Raw genomic sequence first — 12858 nt, 5'->3', positions numbered from 1 at the left:
TTGTGGGGGTTATGTTTGATGGATGTCATTGGAGTATTGAGTTTGGTGGTCTGTCTTGAAGGGCTTGTTCTTACAATTATGTAACTACATACATACATATACCAAGGCTTTTTCCCCCTTACAAGGGGGGTAGCCAAAAAGGAAAAGCCATAAAATCATTCCCACCCATTTCATCCCTGAATACACTCCACATCCCTCCACCCTCCCTCTTATCTTAGCACCTCCTGGATGACTGGGTCAGAAGCAGTGTCGCCAGACACAGCACATCCACAGCAAGGCCACTTCATTATATCGGTGACCCCCTTCTCCGTCCCCCCCATGCATAAAAGGAGAAGACGGGGAGAAATCCCTTCGGGCTGCGTCAAAATTTGCTCACACATACTACCTCATCCCCCATCCCCCCACCCATTCCACCTCATGCATCACAACATCATCCATATACAACTACTCCCCATTCACCCGTCTTCTGTCCTCTCCCATCCTTCCTCAACAGACATTCCCCTCTTCCCCAAAGCCCCCTTCACCCCATCCATCCACCTCATCCTAGGACGTCCCCTCATGTTCACTCCCTCCACATCTGCCTTCCATACCTCTTTTACTAGTCTTTCTTCACTCATTCTTTCCATGTGTCCAAACCATCCTAATACTCTTTCCTCAACCCTATCTCCCAACTCCCTTTCCACCCCTTTTCTCCTCCTCACCTCCTCATTTCTCACTCTATCTAGTCTAGTAACCCCCATCATACTTCTCAGACACCTCATCTCAAACACATTCAAACTCCTTCTCTCTTCCTCACTTATGTTCCATGTTTCTGCCCCATACAGTGCTGTTGGCACAATCACTCCGTCATACAGTCTCCTCTTAGCATCTATTCCCAAATGTCTATTCCTCATTACACTTTTTAATCCACCAAGGCATTTACTCGCTTCTCTCAATCTACATTTTACCTCCTCCTTCACTCCACCTTTTCCTACCATATTTGCACCCAAGTATCTAAAACTATCCACTTCCTCCAGTCGCTCTCCCTTAATGCTCACTTCCAGTCTACTGCCACTTTCACCCCTTGTATATCTCATCACCTTACTTTTACCCACATTTATCTTTAGCTTTCTTCTATCACATACTCTCCCAAACTCTGTCACCAACTTCCTCAATCCCTCCTCCGATCCTGCCACAAGCGCAGTGTTGTCCGCAAACAACAGCTGGCTCACCTCCCACTTTTCTCCATTTTCTTTAACCATCTCCAATCCCTGACCCACTACCCTTGCATTTACCTCTGGCACCACCCCATCCATGTATAAGTTGAACAGCCAGGGTGACATAACGCATCCTTGACGAAGTCCCACCTTTACCTCGAACCACTCACTCTCTCCATTTCCAATCCTGACACAAGCTCTACTACTCTCATAAAAACTCTTGACAGCTCCCAAAAGCTTTCCTCCTATCCCGTATATCTGCATAACCTCCCACAGTGTCTTTCTGTCTACCCTATCATAAGCCTTTTCCAGATCCTTAAAAGCCCAAAAAACATCCTTCCCCTTTCCTATAGCTTTCTCACATATCTGTCTTACCACAAAGATCTGATCTACACAACCTCTACCTGTCCTAAATCCAAACTGTTCCTCACCAATTACTCCCTCTGTTCCTCTCCTAATCCTCTCAATCAAGATCCTCCCATAAGCCTTCCCAACTACACTTAACAAGCTAATCCCTCTGAAACTACTACATTCACACTTGTCCCCTTTTCCTTTGTAAAGAGGAACTATACAGGCACTCCTCCAGTCCTCCGGCACTCTACCCTCTCTCCAACAAACATTAAATAACCTCACCAGCCAGTCCACCATCACTGTACCTCCCTTTTTCAGACATTCTGCATGGCATCCATCCAGACCTGGTGCCTTACCTGCTTTCATCATCTTAACAACTGCCTTCACCTCATCCTTCCTTATTTCTCCTCCATTCTCCTCACTGATCACTCTAATTTTCTTTGCATTTCACACTGCAGCTATCTTTCCCTCCCTATCCTCCTTCACATTTAGCAACTCCCTAAAATATTCTGCCCATCTTCCCCTTACTGTCTTCTCTTCCATTATCATCTCTCCATCTGCACCTTTTACCTTTTCTTCTCTACTTGATTCGCCTCCTCTTCCTCTCTTAATTTCTTTCTGAAACATCTCTTTCTTACTTTCAAAATTTTCTGTTATACTCTTACCCCATTTCACATCTGCTCTCCTCTTTGCCTCCTTTACCTTTTGCTTTACTTCTCTTTTCTTTTCTTTGTACCTCTCATATGACTCCCTCATCCTATTTTGTAACCAATCTGTGAAAGCTCGCTTCATCTCTTCTACAACCTTCTTTGTTTCCTCATCCCACCATTCACTACCCTTTCTTCTATTTCCCCCTGTCCTTCTTGTTCCACACACCATCCTTGCACACTTTATGACTCCCTCCTTGAACCATCCCCATTCCTCCTCCACACCCAGCTCTACTCTATCCTTCACTCCCTCCCACTCCTCCTTCAGCTTCTTTTCGTACTCCTTCTCCTTTTCCTTTTCATTCAAAGAGTTCACTCTAAGAACCTCCCTACCTTTTGTTCCTTTCCTCTTCCTCCATCTATCCTCCACTCTCAACTTACCTTCCACCAAAAAATGATTTGATACTCCCCCACCCTCTCCCCTTAGCACATGTACATCCTTGACTCTTCCTATCATAATCCTATTTACCACTACATAATCCATAGTGTTTCCAGCTAATAATACACTTTATTCAGAGCTTGTTTAAATTTTAGAATTTTATGTAAACTCAATTTGCTTAAAAAAACATGATCATTATTCAGTTTGTTCATATAATGAACTTTTCACATGTAAGTACCTCACTGCAAGGGACCGTATGTGATGGTCCTACAAAATGGAGAGCAATGCTATCCATTTTCAAAACCTGTTAACTCTCACCTCCTTCAAGAGGGACTGACACTCAGTCTCCAGACTGACTGGGCCCAAGCTCTTTATCAACTTCAGTTATATTTCTTACATTTTTTCACACATGGAGAGTTGACAACCAGTGATTTCATTCCTCCCCCTAGAACTCAAGGCAACATTTAACTAATTAACCACACTGTAATTCTAATGAAAACAATTATGGGAAGATAAGGGGAGGAAAATAAAGGATTCTGAAACTATCTCATTTGGTGAATGGTACATCATTCAACTAATTTCAACTAATATTTCTCATAAGAGGTTGTGTAGATAAAAATACAAGTCAAAACCACTGAGTGATATGTTATTCACCTAATAAAATCTCTCCCTATGTCCCATGTTTCTCCCTCATCTTCCCATAACTATCTTTATGAGGTATGAAGATAATCATAAAAAAACAAAAGAAAAGAAAAGAAAATTACTGACCAGAAAAAGCACCAATATGTTGTGTGATTCCACCAAACTCATGATCAACAACAGAAGTATCTCGTAATGCATCCAACAGAGTTGTTTTGCCATGATCAACATGACCCATTATAGTAACAACCGGTGGTCTTTTTACCATGTTTTCTGGTGCAGAAGGAGGTCTGTAATAAGAAACAAAGACTAATGTAGATTTTACTTACATTTTACCATTCTCTTGATACATCTCTTACAGAAGAACCACAACTTCCATAATAACTGCCAACAGGCACCAGGCAGACCCAGTGCCAGATTAACCATTAGGCAAATAAGACGTGCCTTAGGGCCAGCCAAAAATCCAGGCCACATGAAAATAAAGTAAAAAACAAATTGAAAATATATAATTATCAGGTGATGTAAAAAATTCTTTCCTTTATTTTCATATGAATAAATGGCAGCCTTCTTCATCTACACACCAGAAATCCAAGACCTCATCAGACAACGTGACACACTTAAACACGATACCCCCACACCTTTCCCTCAAAACATAGCAGACCAAATACAAACACTAAACACTGTGATTGCTAATAAAATACACGAACAAAAAACACAAAATTGGCAAAACTTTATCAATGCACTTGATCACAAAACAAACACCAGCAAATTGTACAAAACACTCAACAGCATTACACTATCCAACAGTAACACTACACGCTCTCACGCAGCAATAATCACAACAGATAATCTACCCTCAAACAGAAAACAAGCAAACGCACTCATACGTCATTTTGCACAGACAAGCCATCTCACTTCTCACCCTGACGACTGACGCACCATTCGACGTAAGAAAGACTTCCCCACAGACTCAGACTATACACCCTTCATAGACAGTCAGACAAAACTCATAATACATAATCTCAAGCACTCATCTGCCTGTGGCCCTGATAACATAAGCAACATCCACCTAAAACACATTGGACCACAAGGTATACACGCACTCACAAACATTGCAAACTACAGCTATTCACACAACACTATACCTGACATCTGGAAGCATGGTAAAATAATCACCATTCCAAAACCGAACAAAGACCCAACAATCCCAACATCACACCGCCCAATCACACTTCTCTGCACCCCCTCTAAAGTCATTGAACTTGTCACACCACATATTCCCCTTGCTGACTCACAACATGGTTTTAGGCCACTACACTCCACAAACACTCTTCTGATAAACCTCACACAAAGAATTTTAGATGGCATCAATTCAGATAGGCCCCACCACAGAACACTTCTCATAACATTAGACATTAGTAAAGCTTTTGATGCTATCCCCCGCCACAACCTAACAAATAAAATATATAACACAGACATGCACAATAACACCAAAAGATGGCTGGCCAATTATCTGGCAGGTAGGAATGCTTACGTGTCATATAATGGCCAATCATCGCACATCAGAAACATTAAGAATGGAGTACCACAGGGCTCAGTTCTATCCCCCACACTATTTAATCTATACATGCATGACTTACCCACACCAGACAACTCAGAAAAACAAATCTCTTCCTACGCAGACGACATAACAATCACATGCACACATCGTAACACAGACAAAGCTGCAGAAATAATCCAGCCATACCTTGATACACTCAACACATGGTTCGTCACAAACAGACTCAAAATAGCTCCAACCAAATCTACAGCAACATTTCTCACCAACTGGACAATAGAACACAAATACATACCTCATCTCTACATCAACAACACTCTAATACCACACACAAACACACCGAAAATTCTTGGTGTAACATACGATACATCCATGTCTTTCAAACAACACATCACAAACAAAAAACAAATGCACACCTAGACTTAACGCACTTAAGTCAATCACTGGAACGACATTGGGACAAAACAAAGAAACTAATATAACAATATACAAACAATGCATACGCTCAGTGTTGAATTATGCAAGTCCTGCATGGGCTCCTAATCTCAGTGAGACACACCACAACACCCTTCAAATCATACAAAACAAAGCCCTAAAAACAATAACAGGCTGCACAAATACAACACCAACAGACCATTTACACCATGAAACAAAAGTCCTCAAAATCAAGGACCACCTCGACATGAGAAGCACACAAACACATCACACCCGCTACACTATATAGCAGAACACCCACACACACCAAGAAACATTAAAACAACACCCAAAGACCTTTATTACGCACAAATACTCTCTTCTCTTCCTCCACAACCACCAAATACCAGCCTCCGGAAACATATTCATAATCATATCACTCACCGCTCCATTAACACACTGAAAGACAACACACTGCTGCATGCCAGACCCCCTGATATCCACCCTTCTGAATCCTCTCTCCCACGAAAGGACAGAGTCCACTTGGCCAGACTACGATGCGGCCACCACCCAGCACTTCTAAGCTACCAGAAGAGGCTGGATGACCGCATTGTGAACAGCTGCCCAGGATGTAACACTTCACCCCATACCATACAACACATAATGGAAGACTGCATTATACACAATCATGCATGCAAACAACACAACATACACTCTATAAAGGATTTGTGGGAAAACCCAGTTTCGGCTGTAGCATTCCTTGGGGAGACGGGACTGCTCGGACAAACAGTCTAGGGAACGACAACAACAACAACAACAACACATTTGTCTTTGAAGACTTTTCATACTCTTTGTTGCCTGGCAATGGGTTGACTGGATGTTTCATCACTTTACACGTGAGGGTTTTGTTTACATTTGTTGTGGGGAAGAATCTAATAAGTAATTTTGTAATTTTTGTTATTTTCTCATTGATTCTGAAATTGACATTAGATTTATATATATTTCACATAACTATAAACATGCTTAGACCAACAAAATATGTGAAACATTGGGGAAAAAAAATTCTTTAGAAGATAAATCCATGAAAATAACTAGGGAAGCTAATGTGAAAATTCCAATGGTATTTCTGTGAAAAGATGATCCTCAGCCCAGTCAGCCATTAGTAAGGGTCTACGACAGTTGGTCGAACAACAATTGGTCGACAGCGACAATTGGGCGATAGGACAATTCGTCGAATGTGACATTTCGTCAACAGATATTAAAAATACATTTAAAGTACTACATATACATACATATACCAAGGCTTTTTCCCCCTTACAAGGGGGGCAGCCAAAAAGAAAAAGGCATAAAATCATTCCCACCCATTCCATCCCTGAATACACTCCACACCCCTCCACCCTCCCTCTTATCTTAGCACCTCCTGAATGACGAGTCTTCCCTGCACCTTGTCCACTGCCCTGGGTCAGAAGCAGTGTCGCAAGACACAGCACATCCACAGCAAGGCCACTTCATTAAATCGGCAACCCCCCCTCTCCGTCCCCCCATTGCATAAAATGAGAGGACGGGGAGAAATCCCTTCGGGCTGCGTCAAATTTTGCTCACACATACTACCTCACCCCCCATCCACCTGCCCATTCCACCTCATGCAATCACATCATCCATATACAACCATTCTCCATTCACCCCTGTCTTCTGTCCTCTCCCGTCCTTCCTCAACAGACATTCCCCTCTTCCCCAAAGCCCCCTTCACCCCATCCATCCACCTCATCCTAGGACATCCCCTCATGTTCACTCCCTCCACACCTCTTTTACTAGTCTTTCTTCACTCATTATTTCCATGTGTCCAAACCATCCTAATATTCTTTCATCAACCCTATCTCCCAGCTCCTTTTCCACCCCTTTTCTCCTCCTCACCTCCTCATTTCTCACTCTATCTAGCCTAGTAACCCCCATCATACTTCTCAGACACCTCATCTCAAACACATTCAAACTCCTTCTCTCTTCTTCTCTTATGTTCCATGTTTCTGCCCCATACAGTGCTGTTGGCACACTCACTCCTTCATACAGTCTCCTCTTAGCATCTATTCCCAAATGTCAATTCCTCATTACACTCTTTAAACCACCAAGGCTTTACTCGCTTCTCTCAATCTACATTCTACCTCCACTCCACCTTTTCCTGCCACATTTGCACCCAAGTATCTAAAACTATCCACTTCCTCCAGTTGCTCTCCCTTAATGCTCACTTCCAGATTACTGCCACTTTCACCCCTTGTACATCTCATCACCTTACTTTTACCCACATTTATCTTTAGCTTTCTTCTATCACATACTCTCCCAAACTCTGCCACCAACTTCCTCAATCCCTCCTCCGATCCTGCCACAAGCGCAGTGTTGTCCGCAAACAACAGCTGGCTCACCTCCCACTTTTCTCCATTTTCTTTAATCATCTCCAATCCCTTGCCCACTACCCTTGCATTTACTTCTCGCACCACCCCATCCATGTAAAGTACTAATTTAATAAATATATTCATATATTTTCATTTTGGAGGAATGCTAGGGTAGTTTAGATGACATTACATGAGAAAAAGTTACAATATCAAATGAATTAAAAGGAGTATTTAGGACTTGTTATGCCACCATTTGTTCACTGATTGGCGACACTGAGACATTGCAATAAGATAAAATAATTACACATTATATGTTAAATACATCAATATAAGTTTTGGCGAGGATTTTTTTCATGGCTGTGTTCCTATGTCTTTCAACCAACTGTTGTGCACTCTCCCAATGGTTGACACTGTCTGACCATATCCTACAAAAATCAGAACACTCTTTGATACACTTTGATAATGGCTAAATTTTGCAAAACATCTCATGGTGGTGTACGTCTGCTTTTTGAAGGCTACACCTACACCAAAGATTGTGAACAAGCCACAAAGATTTACTGGAAATGCTCTGATCGTACTGGTAAAGGTCAAGCTATCACAGAAGATAACAATGTTCTGTCCACCAAAGGGCATTCACATGTTCCGGATGTGACTAAAACCAAAGTTACCGTTCAGATAAGCAAAATGAAAGCTGCTGCTCACTCAACTGAGTGGTGATGATCTACTGCTGATCTAGGTAATCAAGATGGCTGAAATGGCAACAAAATAAGGTGTCGGCAAAAAGTGCAATTGTCTAAAACTTCAAACATTTATAACTCTGAGCCTGGTAATCCAATTATGTAGAGTAATACATCAAATGATTGGAAATTTTACACAGAACACAAATATTACCAAATAATTTAGAAATATAACACCAAAAGTACAATTTTTTACGTGTTGATGAAATGTCACGTTCGACGAAACGTAGTGTCGACGAATTGTCCCATTCGACCAAATGTCTTTCAACCAATTGTCGTGCACCCATTAGTAAATCTCTAGTCAGTAGTGGAAGTGGAAGTGTGATTATTTCCAGTGTCAAATAGTCTGTTATGAACAGTGATTATGTTGACAGTGTTGTGAAACAAATGGTAACAGAAGAATAATCCCCAGTTGCATTGTTTTAAAAATTAGAAATTGACAACCGAAACATAACAAATAAATGATCTTGCTGTATGCAACAAACTAATATCACTGAAGAGGAATAACACAAAAAACAGTGTTTTATCCATCTCTAAACCTTATCTAAATCTTACTATCCGTTTGCAGGTCATAGCTTAATCAATGTCAATGCCGAGATGTAAGGGTGGTTGGGAGTAAACAATGGAGTTGGGGAAGAAATGTCATGAAACTGAAGCACTCAAGAATACACAAACTGATTTCATTTTCCCCTGTCCTGAAGAAGGATGCTACTGGTACTACTACTACTACTACTACTACTACTAACATAAACATAAGGCTACACAACCCTGAAAATAGATACAGCTTAGAAAACATTTTTAGAGAAAACTGAGTGCAAAAGAGACTTGGGAGGTCTAGTGAGTCCGGACCTTAAAACCAGGAAACAGTGCCAGGAATAAAGCTAACAGAACATTAGGTTTCATTGCTAGGACAGTAACGAATAGAAGTGCAGAGGTAATTATCAAATTCTATCTAACAATAGTTAGACCCATCCTTGACTATGCAGTACAGTTTTGGTTTCCGTCCTACAGAGTGGACATCAATTCACTAGAATCAGAACAGAGAAGAATGACCAAAATGATACATGGACTCAGAAATTTGCCTTACGAATAGAGGCTTAGGCATCTTAACTTACACTCTCTGGAAAGACACAGAGTACGGGGTGATCCAATAGAGGAATACAAGTGGATTAAAGGCTTTAACCCCTTCCATACGGTGCCGCACACGTAGGCGTCATGGACTTAGATCTCGGTGGCAGCAACCAATGCCAGCCGTACGACGTGTCGTAATAATACTCGCATCATAAAATATAGTCACCGCTTATATCGATCGTTCTCTCTTCACCCGTGAATTTTGATAACCATAGAAAATGCGATTACGAAAGAATTAGAAAGAATGTCATTATGGAGGGGCGACTACAATAAATATAATCAAGACGCCGATATGGCAGCCTCGCGAATACACTCGCTCCCCATGACGCCTACGTGTGCGGCACCGTATGGAAGGGGTTAACAAGGGTGATACAAACAAGGTCATCATATTAAAACAACAGGGCAGGACTCGCAGTAATAGATTTAAACTGGACAAATTTAGATTTAAGGAAATAGGCAAGAATTGGTTTACTAATAGGGTGGTTGAAGAATGGAATAGACTTAGTAACCATGTAGTAAATGCTGAAACTATCAGTTGTTTTAAGAAAAGATTATACAACTTTATGGATGAGGATGACAGGTGGTGATGGATATGGAGTTGCCTTGTGTAGGCCTTATGGTCTCTTGGAGTCTCCTTCATTCTTGTGTTATGTTATGTACTACTACTACTGATGATTCACCTTCAATATCTCAGGTGGACAGAGACAGTGTTCCTGCTGATCCCATCCTCTAGGAAGAGGCTCCTGTTGGGCCTGCTGTTGAAGTTGGACTAGCTGTCACTGTTGAGAGTAAGGCTGACACTGCTTCAGTAACCATTCCTAATGATGATGGGCTATTTGGTGACAACAGACTATTTATATGAGATGTGCATCAGTCTGGGAAAAAGCTATTTTCAAAATTTGGCAGACAGTTATCCAGAAACAAAGCATGATTATTCTAGAGTGAATAATTTCTTAAATTCCAGTGCCTTCAAATGGGTTTTACCAAACAGAGAGGTGGCTGATCATGACTGGATTGTGTATTCTCCCGCCAAAGCCTGTGTTTTCTGCTTCCCTTGCATTGTTTTCTTCTGACCATGTACAGCTTTCTGGCCCAGGATTTACAGATTGGAAGAATATGGCCCAGTACTTAAAAGCCCATGAAATAAGTCCAAAGCACTTCAAAATCAGTTCTGACATACCAGCAGTGTTGGTACTGGGCAAGTTGATGAGCAATTGCATCACAATATACTGGAGCAGTGCAACTACTGAAAAATGTTCTGTCACATTGTGTTGCAATGTCTACTTTTCTCTCAGAGGTTTGGCTCTTTGAGGTAGGAATTATATTGTTTGTTCCAGAGACAATGGTAATTATTTGGGCATCTTGGAGGGGTAAAACCACTCCCACCCATTCCATCCCCACATACTCCACTCCCATCCACCCCCTCCCTCCTTCTTGTCTTGGCTCCTCCTGGATGATGGGTCATCCCTGCATCTCCCCCACTGCTCTGGGTCATAAGCAGTGTCACAAGACACAGCACATCCACAGCAAGGCTGCTTCATTTAATCAGCAACCCCTCTCTCCATCCCCTCATGCAGAAATGAAGATGGGGAGCAATCCCTTCAGACTGTGTCAAATTATTATATATATTTTTTTTATCTTAGAGGTAATTGGTCAATTTGATCCATTTTTGTTGCAGCACATCTGTACTCATGCCAATCATGGATGTGGTCATGCTTCATATTTGTCAAAAACAATCAGTGAAGAATTAATTGCTAGGATGGGTATACAAGTCATTGGTCTTATCAAGGATGAGATTGCAATGTTATGGTACTTCTCAGTTTCAGTGGAGTCCACTCAAGATACCCATACAGACCAGCTAACCATCTCTCTTCTCTATGTCCATATGATGGATCACCAACCTGTGAAGTGTTTTCTGACATTCATCAATATCTCCAGTCAAACAGGGCAGACACTCTGCTTCTATACTTGTTAGATCAGGACATCAACTACAAAAATTGCTGTGGCCTTCAATATATCTGGTAATTACACTGGCTTGCAGCAAATCTTGAAAAACAAGAATACTTTATTAGACTATATTCCTTGTGCTGCTCACTCTTTGAGTCTAATTGGATAGTCAACTGGATTATTGGGTTGAAGCAGTTTCATTTTTTGAATTATTACAGCACCTGTATACATTCTTTGTGGCATCACATCATTAGGGTGCCCTGATGACCCATGTTAAAGAGCAACCCGAATGCCTTGATCCAAAACATCTATTGGATACTCAATGGTCTGCTCAAGTTGATACCACAGAAACAGTTTTCAGGGGGTGGATGGGAGGGGAGTATGTGGGGATGGAATGGGTGGGAGTGGTTTTTATGCCTTTCTTTTTTGGCTACCTCCCTTGTAAGGGGGAAAAAGCTTTTGGTATATGTATGTATGTATGTACCACCAGTTTCAAAGTGCTCCCCGGGAAATCTCTGGAGATGCTATTCAGAAAGACAGTACACAAAATGAGGCAGATGGATTGGCTAAACACTTGGACACCAATGAAATTGCCCTAATGTGTGAACTCTGGAATGACATTTTGTAGTGCTTCAACTGCAGTAGCAAATTTCTGCAAAGTCCTACCTTCGAATTAACATGAGCTATTGCTCTTCTGAGGAGCATGAACAAATTCTTGGATGAATGCAAAGAGAAGTTTGACTATTGGGAGCAGCAGGTAGGTGATCACTGTGGTAGCAGCACATGCAAATTTGAAAGTTGGCGAGTAACCAAGTGTAACAAGCACGTCAGTAATGGAGATGCCACAGATGCTGTGAAAGGGACATTGGGGTATCAAAAGTTTCAAGTCAACAACTTTTATGTCTTCATCAATCAACTGAAGAGTACATACATACATATACCACAGGCTTTTCCCCCTTACATGGGGGGGGGGTAGCCAAAAAGAAAAAGGCATAGAAACCACTCCCACCCATTCCATTCCCTACATATTCCACTCCCCTCCACCCTCCCTCTTATCTTGGCACCTCCTGGATGACTGGTCATCCCTGCACCCTGTCCACTGCCCTGGGTCAGAAGCAGTGTCGCAAGACACAGCACATCCACAGCAAGGCCGCTTCATAAATTTGGCAACCCCCCCTCTCTGTCACCTCATGCAAAAAAGATGGGAAATCCCTTCAGGCTGCGTCAATTTTTTTTTTTCATGCATACTTCCTCACCCCCCATCCCCCTCATGCATCACAGCATCATCCATACACAACCCTTCTCCATTCATCCCTATCTTCTGTCCTCTCCCTTCCTTCCTCAACAGACATTCCTTTCTTTTGTAATGCCCCTTTCACCCCATCCATTTATCTCATCCTAGGATGCCCCCT

General features: G+C 41.8%; 1 protein-coding gene across 1 annotated transcript in view; it reads right to left on the bottom strand.

The window, feature by feature from the left end:
- mIF2 (mitochondrial translation initiation factor 2) overlaps positions 1-12858 on the bottom strand; it is a 195012-nt gene that overhangs the window by 136901 nt on the left and 45253 nt on the right. The window contains exon 5 of the mRNA XM_076188967.1: positions 3402-3562. Coding sequence (XP_076045082.1) covers positions 3402-3562 — 161 coding nt within the window. The remainder of the gene's footprint in view (positions 1-3401; positions 3563-12858) is intronic.

This window comes from Oratosquilla oratoria, chromosome 8 (assembly GCF_046742065.1).
Source record: "Oratosquilla oratoria isolate Oo_2021 chromosome 8, ASM4674206v1, whole genome shotgun sequence".
In the NCBI taxonomy this organism is placed as follows: domain Eukaryota; kingdom Metazoa; phylum Arthropoda; class Malacostraca; order Stomatopoda; family Squillidae; genus Oratosquilla; species Oratosquilla oratoria.
Note: the sequence above shows the minus strand (reverse complement) of the source record. Positions and strands in the feature narration are given on the sequence as shown.